This window comes from Oculina patagonica, chromosome 7 (assembly GCF_052425735.1).
Source record: "Oculina patagonica isolate OP01 chromosome 7, crgOcupat, whole genome shotgun sequence".
Classification (NCBI taxonomy): Eukaryota; Metazoa; Cnidaria; class Anthozoa; order Scleractinia; family Oculinidae; genus Oculina; species Oculina patagonica.
In genome coordinates this window covers 6485749-6499960 of record NC_135764.1, presented here as the reverse complement: position 1 = coordinate 6499960, position 14212 = coordinate 6485749, and the positions used below count along the sequence as shown (strand labels likewise).

The following is a 14212-nucleotide window of genomic DNA, read 5'->3' as shown; positions in this document are numbered from 1 at the left end:
ATTGTATATTTTGCAGGGAAATGGACTCAATAGATCACACGTTTTTAAAATGTTACTTTACTTAATCGTTCGCTTCATTCACTGAGAAGCAGCTGCAATACTTAAGCTAGACTCATAGTTCTAACTACACACTCAGACGTCTTGTTTGATGTCTGAAATGTATCTAATAAATTAAGGTAAAAATAAATCACACCATTCTCTACATTTAAAAAAGAAAACTCCAGCCAAGTCATTAATTGTTCCTGACTTCGTAATAAAGTTACTTACAAGTATAGAATTGAGCACATATCATAAGACATAAAAATCTCCTATTACGTCTTGTCTCGTACATACATATGAAAACTGATTAGATTCTATGGAGATAGCGTAGGCTATTCGTTTTGTAACTCGTGTAGAATATTTTGTTGTTGTTGTTGCTGTTTTCCTTTACTTTTTGCCCTTCTCCTTAAGCAATTTATCAATGGATGTAATAGTATTTAGTTTAATGTGTATTAAGTAGTGTTTAATATAGAATTTCATTAAAGAAAAATTCTGAAATATTCAGTAAATGAAGCTCCTTAGGCGGCCTGTGTATTGGAGAATAGTTGGCAAAGAAGCAAAGCTTCAAGGGCGATCTTTCAGTCAAGAACATATACAAAAGGCCCGAAGGCGCAAAGGCGCAAATCCAAAGGCCTGAAAAAAAACCCGACTACTTCAAACAAAAGTTGTGATCCTCAACAACGACAATCTCTTTATGACAAACACACCGCCGGAAATTTAAAAAAGAAGTGTTATAAGCTGCTTAAAAATGTCGGATTGATGTTATGTCCATGAGTCATTTCTAGATTTTAACAGATAAAGCACATAAAACCCTACAAACAGCCTTGCATTTAATTACACCTTATTGCAATAAGGCTGTCGTAGAAAAAAGGAAAAAGTCAAATAGGAATTAATTAAGCGCATGCATGAAATTCGATCGTACAAATGGCCTCAAAATACATATAAATCAATTTATCTTGTTAACGCTTAAAAAGTGGACTCAAAGTGTGCAGATAATAACTCGTGAGTTTTCTGTGAATGCTACCAATTATGAAACTACGCTAATAAATTCCTATTTTCCTTTTATGTAACAAATCAACAATACAAGAATATTCATTATAGGAGCTCCTGAGAGGTGATGACGTCGCAACGGTTTGACCAGTTTGTTACACTTTAAAACATGTTGTACATCTCAAAGTGAGAGTCCCCCAAACGTAGTGCCAACCGAAAGCCAGTTGAAAGGAAAGCTAGGGCCTTCCTTTTTATATATTAATCTATAATAATTCTGCAAAATTCGTTCTATCGCGATCACTTTATTTCATATGATTATCATAGTGTTTAACAAGGAAAGCATGGCTACTTAATTCTTCCTGACAAATCCAACAGGTGTATGTTTCAACCTGGTCAGTTGGACTGGGAACCTGTAAAGAGGATGTATCTGTAAGAGAACTGCCATCAAACTCAGCGACAGACACTAAACGACAGTGTGTTAGTTTTTGTTCCTCAAGCTGCCTTGGCTTTTCTTTGGTCTTATTTCCTGTGTATCTTCGCTTCACTCCTTTGTGTATTAGCTCATGTCGCTGGAGATTTCCTACAAATCTGAAGCACTTGCCACACTGCTTGCACGTAAACGGCTTCTCTCCTGTGTGTATTCGTTTATGTTGCAGGAGAGTTACTGCTTGGCTGAAGCACTTGCCACACTGTTTGCACGTAAACGGCCTCTCTCCTGTGTGTATTTGTTTATGTCGGTGGAAAGATTGTGGATGAGTGAAACACTTGCCACACTGTTTGCAGGTAAACGGCTTCTCACCTGTGTGTATACGTTGATGTTTCTGGAGACTGTCTGTTCGGCGGAAGCACTTGCCACACTGTTTGCATACAAACGGCTTCTCTCCAGTGTGTATTCGTCTATGTCCCTGGAGATGACCTGCTTGACTAAAGCACTTGCCACACTGTTTGCACGTAAATGGCTTCTCTCCTGTGTGTTTTCGTTTATGCTGGTGGAGATTTCCTGATGTCCTGAAACACAGGCCACACTTTTTGCACGTAAATGGCTTCTCCCCTGTATGTATTCGTTGATGCTCCTTTAGAATCCCTGCTGTGCCGAAACACTTGCCACACTGTTGGCATGTAAATGGCTTCTCTCCTGTATGTATTCGTTTATGTTCCTGGAGATTTCCTGGTGTCCTGAAACACTTGCCACACTGTTTGCATGCAAATGGCTTCTCTCCTGTGTGTATTCGTTTATGGTGCTGGAGATTTCCTGCTTGGCTGAAACACTTGCCACACTGTTCGCAAATACGAGACTTCTTTTCTTTGTGCAGGACTTCTCGTTGTTTGATTTGGTTTATTTGGTTAGATGACAGGTTTCTCTGAGCTTTCTTACCAGGCATCACGCGATAGTGAATACTTTGGTGAAAAAGAACGTTTCCTGTAAAATAATGGAAATGGTGTTTGGTTATTAAGACATGTCACCCTGACCTCACAATGAAACTTTTGCGTCGCCAAGGTTAACGAAAAGAAGCCACTGCAGATTGCATATAAACTTCTTATCATACATTACATTTTTAAAGAGAATACTTCAACACAAAAACCGCGTGGCGATAAACAATCTCATATTCAAAGTGTCTCAACACTCACTTTATCTTACGGTTGCACTGTTTGTTTTGTAGCACTGTGAATTAATCGAGTATTAAATGAGAACTCCTAGATGCAAAGTGGACCAACCCTCAAATCGGCGGACTGCTCCTGGTAAACAAAAAAAAAAAACAGTCAAGGATCGTCCAAAGCAATGTACGTTATCACCTGTTTGTTTGGAAGGGGTTCAATTAATATTGATTTTGTAAGCAAATAGGCAATTTTCAAGATATAAAGTTTAGAATAGCCCACGTTGTCCTGCCTAGACAACAACATATTACTTTTTAAACTATGAAGAATTTGAGGAGATAAGTCAAGGGATGAGATCGGACATCAACGTATCAGGCGCCTTTGGCACCCACTATCCGTCCATATATACGATCTCGCTCCACCACCCAACCTAGTATGATTTATCGTCCTTATCTGAGAACACTAGAACATTTAACCATTTGCAGATGCCATTGCACAGGCAGCACGTTCTCCTTAGTTATTTTAAGACCCTGAGTGTTGGTCTAGTCCGGGAGTCGAACCTGGGACCTCTAGCTCCCGCAGCCTCGTCCCCAGGCCACACCGCGCTATACGAGTGAGCGGAGGAGGACTGGAACCGAGCGTCCAAGGCGAACTTTCCCGACAAGCTTGGCGGGTGACGTCACATCCAAATTCGCCGGGGACGACTGGGGACGAGGCTGCAGCTCCCGCACGACAGTCCAGCGCTAGTTAGCCTGTGAGCAGGCTCTCTATTCGGGGGCAACGTGACTATATTATTATTGAACTCCTCGAGCGCCGAAGGCGCGAGTGCGTGGGCGAGGGAGAGCCTGCACGCAAGCCATTGAATTTCAAATCCGGCAACTCGAAATGTGACAACTTGTTGACAACTCGCTACGCTTCCGGTGTCAATATATCGATCGAAGGCTCTTCATAGATCGATCGAACGCTCGCGGGTTTATTTCGAAAAAAGTTGTAAACAAAGAGAGAGGATGTTCCTAACCCGTACATTTTTGGTAAAATATGGAACTGGTAAATAGGTTCGCATGTAAACGGAAAATTTATTTGAAGCGTCAAATCGTGATGGGAGCCGCGGACAAATGATGACAGATGTACGAACAAATTGAAAAACAATTCGCAAAATTGTCTAGTTTGTCCAGCCGTGTGTGCGATTCGTGTCCCCGAAAAAAACAGAAAATCGAACTTAACTAGTGAGCATCACTCTGCGAACGGCATTTGTAAAGCTGCTCTATTCTCCTGCGCGTTTCGTCCGACTGTCGCGGACTTCTCAGCCGATGCAAATATCAACTGCGAACTGACGCTCGTAACGCCGGTTAACTCTCGCAAAGCAACACAGCTCAACCCACCGATTGTCCCTCCTTCACCTGGTCTTCAATTATGTTGGAAAGTGGGCATATTACTAAAACGATTGTGTCTGAGAGTCGCTCGTAAACTTTCTTCTCCGCCACTGCCACTGAAAAGAGTTGAAATATGAAGCAATATTTCCGTAATCGGTTTGCATAACCGCAAAAACATCTCGTCCTTCTAGAAGACAGTTAACCGCATCTTCCTGTGCTTGTTTTAAGTTAAGGGGATCGTTAGAATCAAGCGAAAGTTTCCAAAATGCTTCATGAACGCTGCTGAACGAAACTCGCGTGTCTATTCACGGACGCCGGCCGTAGTTAATTTGGCTTTGATATGGACTCTGGTTTTTCTCACATTAATTGAGCCTGTCATTTTTGACCAATCAGAGTACTGCGTTCGTGGACGAACGCGCCGGATTTGAAATTCAATGGCGTGCGTGCAGGCTCTTAATTTTGGTCGCGGGATCGCGCCTTTGGCGCTCGAAGAGTTCAATATTCACGTTGCTCCCGAATAGAGAGCCAGCTCGCAGGCTATAGGCTAGTATCATAGGCATGCAATGCTTAAAGGGCTACAGCTATTCCACATATCTTCAATCTAGCTAGATGATTAATGATAGCACACAGGAAAATGTTTGGTAATACAGTTACGTGTCGTTTTTGATGCAGCAAGGTACAGCATTTTTAAGGCCTTTAAAACAATAGGGAATCTTGTGTAATATGTGATAGCTGACAGGAAACCAACTAAAGAAAAGTTGTATATATAATAAAATCTCTAAGTATGCAGAGCAACTCGGGCTATTGTATTTTGAACAGATTGTAGTTTGGAAAGTATATCATGTTGTAAAAGGCCATCATGTAAATCTTGAAGGGCATACTTTACAATTTTTAGCACTTTCTTTATTTAAAATATTTTTGACAAATACAGTATTTTCCTTGTGTTTTTAAGAAGACTTACAAATTGATTTTATTTGATCATCAAGGTAAAGACCAAAAAAATAAACCAGGATTACAAGCTGAAAATGTTGGTCTATTAAATAGATTTAGCCAAGCCTTACATGTAAAGCGGAGCTACCGAGTAATGTTTACTTTTTGTTATTTTTATGCGAAAATATATTAAAGTGCTGTTTAATTTAAAGGATTTTCAAAATAAATAAGAATGGCGTTTTTCTTTTTGCAATATCTTTTTTCGTTTTAGAGATATTCACGTTTTTGCATTATGCAATGAGGAAAGTGATGACGTCATAAATTGTTCCACAAAAAGACGAAGCACTGAATCAAGACCATTAATGTACACCACAAAGACATAAAATGACACACGTCGCGCCGTTGCCATGGCAACAGTTTTGCAGAATATACTTATTTTAATTACAGTGCGAATACTCGAACCGGGACAGTTTGAACAAAGTTAACCAATCGCAGCGATAATTGATAACAATGGATGGCGACCTTTTTCGTTAGCGGACCAATGACGTTTAAGAATTGAAACAATAAGTTTACAACAAAATTTGAAAACTCAGCAACGTTGCAAATAGATGCGGACCTCTCAGGAAACCCTTCTTTCTTTTGATTGGTTAGTTTCGATCCTAAATTTTTAAGAACATCTGAAGGTTCTTACGGTGGTCTTCGAGCTTTCGAGTTACATCTAAATTGTTAGGGCTTGAAATAATTTTGCGCCTTGATCAAGTTCGGTCTTGTGACGAAAATATAGATGAGGCGTTAGCATATAAATTCGAATGAAACAAACCTTTATTGACCTTCACTTTTACAACATTATATGGCATTTGGTCCGCTAACGAAAAAGGTCGCCATCCATTGTTATCAATTATCGCTGTGATTGGTTAACTTTGTTCAAACTGTCCCGGTTCGAGTATTCGCACTGTAATACTGACATCCCCAATTTTTGCTTAACCAAAGATGATCCACTTCTTAAAAGCTAATGAGGAGAGTTAGGGTAATATGGGCATCATGTGTGTTCCAGGCTGGACCCTCTGTCCAACTTTAAAGGGTTGCAAATGGAGATATTTGGTTTATGACAGAAAGCCATTTTGCACCTTTGAGGAAGGTAACTATCAATGCCAAGTTTAAAAAATATCACTCTTATATTTTCAGAGATATCCTTGATTTTGTGATCTATCTTTTAGTGGGACAATTGATGACGTCATCAATTTCCTAATTTGCATAACAAAAACTTGAATATCTCCGAAACGAAAGAAGATCTTTCAAAACGGTAAATTGTAAAAGAATTCCAAATAAGCATCAATTAATTTTTACTTCATAGGTACTTTAAGGCCTAAGTCCAAAAATCAAAAAGAAATAATTTCACCCACAGGACTGTCAGCAATTTCCATAAATCAACCTTGCAAACTTAAAAACGCCAAAAAACTTGACCAAGAAAATGTCTGTATTTTGGATTTGCTTCATTATAAATCAAGTTAACAGCGAGTCATTGCATATTTTATTTTGTTCAATATCAGTGCAGCTCTTTTCAAATCAGCTTATGAAATAAAATACGAATAAAAGTAAATAAATAAAATGACTAAAACAAGAATAAAAACAACTTGAAAAACAAAAAAAATAAATGAATAAAATTTAATAATTAAAAGAAGTTCAAATTTAAACTAATGCAAAGGCATGGCTCATGACCACAGCTAGACAGAAAAAAAATTGCCAGACAGAGTTTGTGTGAATGTTAATCATCCCGGCCTTCTGCTTCTCTCTGGTGCTTGGTCATACCAAGTATTTTTCTTTACCATTTTCAGAAGGCTACTGCCAAGGGCAGTTGACAACCAACTACGAGACCAGCAAGCTGGCTTTAGACAGGACAGGTCATGCACAGACCATATTGCCACTCTTCGCATAATAGTGGAGCAATCCCTGGAGTGGAACTCGGCTCTTTACGTCAACTTTATTGATTATGAGAAGGCCTTTGATAGTGTGGATAGAGAAACACTGTGGAAGTTGCTGAAACACTATGGCATACCAGAAAAGATCATAACACTCATTCAGCGAACTTATGAGGGAATGTCATGCAGAGTGGTGCATAGGGGCCAGCTCTCAGATTGCTTCAACGTCAGGACTGGTGTCCGACAAGGATGCTTACTATCACCTTTCATGTTTCTTCTTGTTATAGACTGGATTATGAGAACCACCACCGAGGGAAAGAAGAATGGGATTCAGTGGACCCTTTGGACACAGCTGGAGGACTTAGACTTCGCTGATGATCTGGTTCTCCTTTCACATAACCAAGACCAGATGCAGGGTAAGACCACCGGATTGGCAGCAACATCAGAAAGAGCTGGTTTAAAGATCAACAGGGGTAAATCAAAGGTCATGAGGATCAACACCATCAATGAGAATCCAATCACAGTAGAAGGAGAGCGGCTAGAGGAGGTGGACTCGTTCACATACCTTGGCAGTGTTATTGACAAGGGTGGAGGTACGGATGTAGATGTAGGAGCAAGAATTGGCAAGGCAAAGGCAGTATTTAACATGCTCAAAAACATCTGGAAGTCCAAGGAAATCAGGACTGAAACCAAGCTTCGCATTTTCAATTCTAATGTTAAATCGGTTCTCCTCTATGGGTCAGAGACGTGGAGACGCACAAAAAAGGCACTACAGAAGATCCAAACATTCATAAACAGTTGCCTGAGACGTATCTTTAACATTTGGTGGCCTGAGAAAATTCGCAACGAGGAGCTGTGGCAGCGAGGAGATCAAGAACCAATTGGCAGGCAGATTCTAAAGAGAAAATGGGGCTGGATTGGCTATACCCTGCGGAAAGAACCAAGCAACATCACTCGCCAGTCCTTGACTTGGAACCTCCAGGGGAAGAGAAGGAGAGGTCGCCCGAAAAACAGCTGGCGTCGCGACACAGAAGCAGAGCTAAAGTTAATGGGTTTCGCTTGGCAAGATGTTGTGCGGAAAGTCCAAGGTCGAGCTCGCTGGCGAGCTGTTGTCAATGGCCTATGCTCCACCTGGAGCGATGGGCCGAGTAAGTAAGTACTGCCAAGGGAAGACAGAATACATCAAAACATCCAGGATATTTACTGAAAAAGCACTATAAGCCCCCCCCCCCCCCCGCCCCAATCATCCCTGCCTTCTGCTTCTCTCTGGTGCTTGGTCACTTGGTCATACCAAGTATTTTTCTTTTACCATTTTCAGAAGGGTTCAATATTTTTAAGAACTTAAAAACACCCACTTCTTCAGCTGTAGATCATGACAGTAATTTGAAGGAAAAAACAACAATAACTTTAGGCTTTTATACTTATTCATGCACCTTATTAAGTTACTTTTATTATAGTTTTGTGTGAAAATGTGTTTTTAACAGCACTCAAACATTAGAAAGTCCACTTCATTTCTTGTATATGTACTCTTACTGGTACTATCTCATTTGTTGTATAATCAAACAATATCAACTGAAGCATACAGTACTCCATAATAACTAAATTGTGTTTTAACATCCACACATGAATGAGTCAACCATTCAAACATGGGCAAGATACTTTGTCATAGATTATGATTATCTCCTCAGTGAGAAATATGGAATAATTACCAAAATATCAACTGAAGTATATGACCAGGTTGTGTTTTACAGTTCTGACAATTCAAAGATGAGCCAGATACTTTCTGATCAAAATATCTAAGTGTTCTCCTTGACAATCTTGAAAAATTGAGGCTCGATTTTTCAAAACGTTTCATGAACCATGCACATGCATACCTGGGACACAGCACCTTCTAAATTTTGGACCAGGAAAGATTTCCACAGCCGCTTACTCAATTTACATACGTTCACGTTTATTTACAGTTTTCATCATCAATAACACAAGTAAAAGGGTTCTCCTTTTTACATAAAGCATGATTAGGGCTATTTATTCCCCTCTGGAACCAGATTTATGCTTTTATTTTTATATCATTCCCAGTTTAAAGATGTTGTCACATGCACCTAGACAAAAATGTTTGGCCTAAACATAGCCAGTGAATGGAGAGTTTAATAAGACATGAATTGTAAATCGTCTCGTTTTCCCAATTTTCCATCTTTAAGCATTCTTGTTAATATACACCTTTGTTTTCAGCTCTGTGGTTGGGTTTTGATTGAATTAAACGTTTGTCAGCTATTTTGTTGTGTGCATGATCTTAAAGACTCTTTATTTTCTAAATATATCCAAAGAGTTACCCTCATTGTTTTGCTTCGTTTTTCTTTATAAACTTTAATTACCGGTATTACATTTTAATATTTGATTAATTTTTAAGTTACTTAATATGTATCTCTTTATTCTGAAAAGCCCATGATATGGGATGAATAAAGTATGTACAGTGTATGTATGTAAAGGAACAATGTCACAGTTAAGTCAAATTTAGGCATAGAAAGTAATATATCAAACACGAGAGACAGTGTTACATCGGGATATCCAAACACCGAGAAGAGAGTTGAAAATATGATGCGCAGCGGAGTATTTTTGACGAAATTCAAGGTGTTTGGATAGCCGATAAAACACTGTCTCGAGTGTTTGATATATCTTCTCAATCCAAACAAAAACCATGGAGTAAACGGAGAAATAAAATCGTAAAAATCTATGCTAATTAAGATCGGGTATCCAAACCACCGTCACAGTTATGATTTCTTTGTGTTAATCTGATGAATTATTAATGAGTTTGAGGTGCAAATGGCTTTCTGAACTAGCTAGCAAGTTCAGTAAAATATAAAAATAACCACTTAAAACAGTGAAGGTACATTTCAGTGACACAGACGCAAACACAAAAGAATGTAGGAGGGGGGTGTAAGGGGGATCCGAAAACCATAAAACTGCACAGAAATACGCTAAAAAACCGCAAACCGCATCAAATTTTACCAAAATAACGAAACCGCAGTTTTAAATGACCAACAACGACAGATAAGGCTGGGTCTGAGCCGCAATCTGGCCTTGAATGTCATCAAGTCAACATATCATTGGATAAAACAGTTACTAAACACATCAAGTATTAACTGGAATAGGCTGCAATTACAAACCACAGGACAAGTTTGCTTAATAACCAACAAAACACTTGGTTCAAGCTTGTTTAACTGAAGCAAAACAACCGAATGTGAAAGGATCTAGTGGAAACATAAGAGAATCATATTACCACAGACAATTTTCTCACTGACTACCGCAACCTAAAATTTGTAAAAACTGCACATCGCATACATGTAGTCTTGTAAAACCGCAATACGATAAAAACGACAATCAGTTGAAAATCTGGTGATTATCCACTTTTATCAACAAATTAAACTTGCCGATTGACATTTACAGCTGTATCAACAAATATCGAGTACTATCAACTTATCATCAATGTTTTAGATGATTGGCTTTGATTGACATGTTACTTCCTGAATTATCTCAAGCTTTCCTGTTTCTGTAGCCAGCTGGAAACACCGGAGTTGTTTACAGATAGATAAAATGGCTATACATCAGTGCTACCTGGTTTTCATGCGGGTCCTCTATCCTGGTCGAATTGGAATTTAGAAAAGTTGGTATTTTATATATATTTTTTTACAATTTGAGCTTAAGTTTGTTTTTTCTTTTAAAACAATAGCATTTAAGCAATAGCTGTTCTTGGTGCATAACACCAACAATCTGCAGCTGCGTTCATCCACGTACATTGTATACTGGGTCGGTCGTTTAGCCCCCAAGATCTTTAGCCCTCGGCAGATTAGCCCCCAGTTGAAGTCGATTAGCCCCCAAATAAAATATATCAGCTATAAAAAATAATTGAGAGATAGAGAGTATAATATCGAACTTCATTGAATGTTTTGAGTTTTTCATATGAATGTTTCTCATATGAAGGTTTTGAGTTTCAATTCAATCAATTAATACCGAGCGAACCTCATCGAATGTTTGTAAACAACTAGCCTACTTGCTGTCAAGTTGAGAGTTGAGTTAAGAGTGTAAATGAACAAATATAGAAGAGAAAACTAGCAACGAAACTTGATTGCGAGGTTTTGTGTATTCGTTTATTAAATAAAATACCGAAACCGACTGTTTACAACCATCCTCGGAGACCCAGGGGCAGTTAGTGGGGGCGACGGGCAGCTTATCGGGACAACGGGATTTTCGGGCGAAAGTTTACAACATAGAGCGTAACAGCCCCTGGGCACTTTGTCTTACCGAACCAGTTCCAGAAGCGTTTGAACTCCTTCCTCCTGATTGGCCACAAAAATATTTTTGTGGCCAATCAGCGAGGTTGACCAGAAGAGCGACTCTGATGTCTTCTTACACGAAGTTGTTTACCTCATAGACTCGTCGTTGTTGTTAAGCCCGTCCATCGGATGATACTACGTGGGTCTCAGATAAAAAAGCAAAACAAAAACAAAACAACGAGGCCTGGGAATATGTTAAATGGACACTTGTTAAATGTAGCATAGCGTAAGGAAACCAAAAGTTTTTAAAGCTATACGCGAGCACCTCTTGTTTATAAGTTTTATTTTTGTTATTTAAATATCCAACAAATTAAACAAAAACCCTTTGTTTTAACTGTCAAGCCGGCAACAAAATAACAATAGGTGACGACAGCGATATCTTCGCTAACGCGTGGCCCGTGCAGTGAAGTACCTAGACCGTGGCAAGTTCCAGAAGTCGGGCAACGACCGAGAAAAATAACAAGAATTGTTGTTTACTCGAATAACTATTAAAAAGCGCGCAACTAACAGTGTAGAACTGGCAGTCGTCTAAGGCTTATTTTTTCTGAGACTCTCCATGTAAATAGCATCCGATTGATGGGCAGAGCATCCACGACGAGTCTATGAGGAAAACAACTTCGTGTAAGAAGACATCAGAGTCTCCTGGCCAGTCCTCGTCGCTGATTGCCCACAAAAATATTTTTGTGGCCAATCAGGAGGAAGGAGTTCAAACGCTTCTGGAACTGGTTCGGTAAGACAAAGTGCCCAGGGGCTGTTACGCTCTATGTTGTAAACTTTCGCCCGAAAATCCCGTTGTCCCCATAAGCTGCCCGTCGCCCCCACTAACTGCCCCTGGGTCTCCGAGGATGGTTTACAACCAAACTTGTGAATTTTTTTACTTCTTTTCGAAAACAGCAGGAACGATTTATTTCTCTGTTTAAAAAAAGACGTTCAGGCAGGATGAGTTTAGATTTTGGCTAACTGACCAAAACTGTAGGCCGACAAGACGTTCGGTTAACACGAAGCAAGTGCGTATGAAAGAATGAGTATCTTGATTGTAGTTTTTGCTAGTATTGCTAGTATTCGAAAGTTTACTGAGTATTTTAAACTGGGAGCTAATCGACTTTATGTGGGGGCTAATCGACTTCAACTGGGGGCTAATCTGCTGAGGGCTAAAGATCTTGGGGGCTAAACGACCGGATACCGTGTACTGCAGTCACTGTGGTAGAACGCGGTGTGCAACAAATTAAACGCAGACTGCAAAGCTGCAGACTTGCATCTATACAACGTGTTACCATTAGTACTATTGAGGGCTTAGCGTAAGCAGGGTAGCCAGAGCGTTATTCAGTCCAACTGGAGCGTTATTATAGGTAATAGCTATAAACTGGAGTCTGCAGGTTTGCAATGATCGCCAACAGTTTTGAACGTGGTGCATCAATTAACAGTTAAGCATCTCAGTCGCATATTAAGCTGCGTGGTACTCTGCAGTTTAGCTCTATCTTAAGCTTTGTGGTAACAAGTAAATCTTACCTTTACTAAAAGAAGTTGAACCTTTGTGCCACGAACTTCAACGATTCCAAATTAACTTTGCCCTGCTCCAAACAACGCCGCCGACGCCGCCATTATCAACACTCTAGTGCCCAGTTTTACTCGTCACCAAGAAGAAACTCCAGAAAAGAAATAAGGAATGGACTCGTAGGAAAGGACTGATGACGTAACACTACTGTTGTTGTTGCTTTTTTGCTTTCGCTTTTTGTCCGTCTCCTTAAGCAATTTATCAATGGATGTACTAGTATTTAATGTGTATACCATGTAGTAGTGTTAAATAAAGAATTTCATTAGAATGAAACATGAAATATTTAGTAAATAAATCTCCGTTAGGCGGCTGGGGTATTGAAGGATGATGTGCGAGTCATAAAGATCGTCCGAAAAATGAACAGTTGGCCGAGAAGCAAAGCTTTAAGGGCGATCTTTCAGCCAAATGAAAATGCAAATATCAACTATCCAACTATCCAAGTTTCGACGGCTGGGGAGAGAGCTACCTCATGAACGGACGTGTGTAAATGGCGCTCCGTGCCCTTTTTCCCTAAAATATGTGAAATGCAACGCAAACCATGTTGTCTAGAAAGAAGAAACGAGACGAACGTAGTTCCTGTGATTCCTGTGATTCCTGTAGCTCGCCTGAACACAAACAAGCACGTGCCGAGGCTTCCGATATGACTTCTGAACTCTCGCCTTCTTCCTCGCCAAACGATGCAACGGATGCACACGAACCAAGCCTGAAGGACATCCATATGTTGCTAATTGAGGTACAAGGCACTGTAAAAGCGCTCTTAAGAACCAGCAACAAACTGACGGAGGACGTCGCGGAGCTTAATAACTCCGTCGCAAGAAACAGAAAAGAAATTATGAATATCAGAGAAGAGCTGACAAGCCAAAACAAGTACGTGGCGTCGCTAGAAAAAGAACTGAAGAAAGCAAACAAAACTGTGAAGGAACACTCAGAAGATATAAATGACCTTCAAATAAACCTTGACAATCTTGAGCAATATTCCAGGAAGAATTCGCTGGAATTCTGCGGCATCCCGGACAATATTAACATGTCGACCGACCGAGCAGTTTGTAAGATCGCACAAGCGGTTGGTGTTGAGATCGAAGAAGACGACCTAGAAATTTCTCATCGAATCAAACAGAAACGTGGAAGCAAGCCAATATTGGCCAAGTTCATAAGCCATAAAACCAAGTCAAAGATTTACAAAGCTCGCATTCAGCTAAGAAGCGTGTCTATTTCCAGCGTCTTTCCCGACTGCTTCACGCTTACCACAGATGATGAGCCACAACCAAAGATCTTTATTAACGAAAACCTCACCCCCTACCAGAGAGAAATGATGAGAATTGCGGGCGAAAAGAGAAGTAGCGGTAAGATTGTAAGTTTCTGGTCACTAGATGGAAAAATATTCATAAAGACCTCTCCTACTGGAAACCCAAGACAAATTCATTCCGTAGAAGAAATAAAAGAACTTTAAGAAGTTTAAATAACTTTCTCCGTTTTTTT

The 14212-nt window shown here is 39.8% G+C and overlaps 1 protein-coding gene across 2 annotated transcripts; it reads right to left on the bottom strand.

Annotated features, from left to right (window-relative positions):
* Positions 1-41: 41 nt before the first annotated feature.
* LOC144661414 (uncharacterized) lies at positions 42-12785 on the bottom strand. Of its 2 annotated transcripts, XM_078522165.1 has the most exons (3): positions 12688-12785; positions 2659-2766; positions 42-2449 (listed from the first exon to the last, which is right to left on the bottom strand). In XM_078522165.1, the coding sequence occupies exon 3, from the start codon at positions 2409-2411 to the stop codon at positions 1332-1334; it is 1080 nt and encodes a 359-aa protein (XP_078378291.1). In that variant the 5' UTR covers positions 2412-2449; positions 2659-2766; positions 12688-12785; the 3' UTR covers positions 42-1331. The 2 variants fall into 2 exon arrangements, with proteins under 2 accessions (XP_078378291.1, XP_078378292.1); XM_078522166.1 differs by lacking the exon at positions 2659-2766 and having other exon boundaries at positions 12688-12770.
* Positions 12786-14212: the final 1427 nt, after the last annotated feature.

What these genes read in the sequence shown, in the direction of transcription:
- LOC144661414 (XM_078522165.1), bottom strand. Translation starts at nt 2,411, where the DNA reads ATGCCTGGTAAGAAAGCTCAGAGAAACCTGTCATCTAACCAAATAAAC.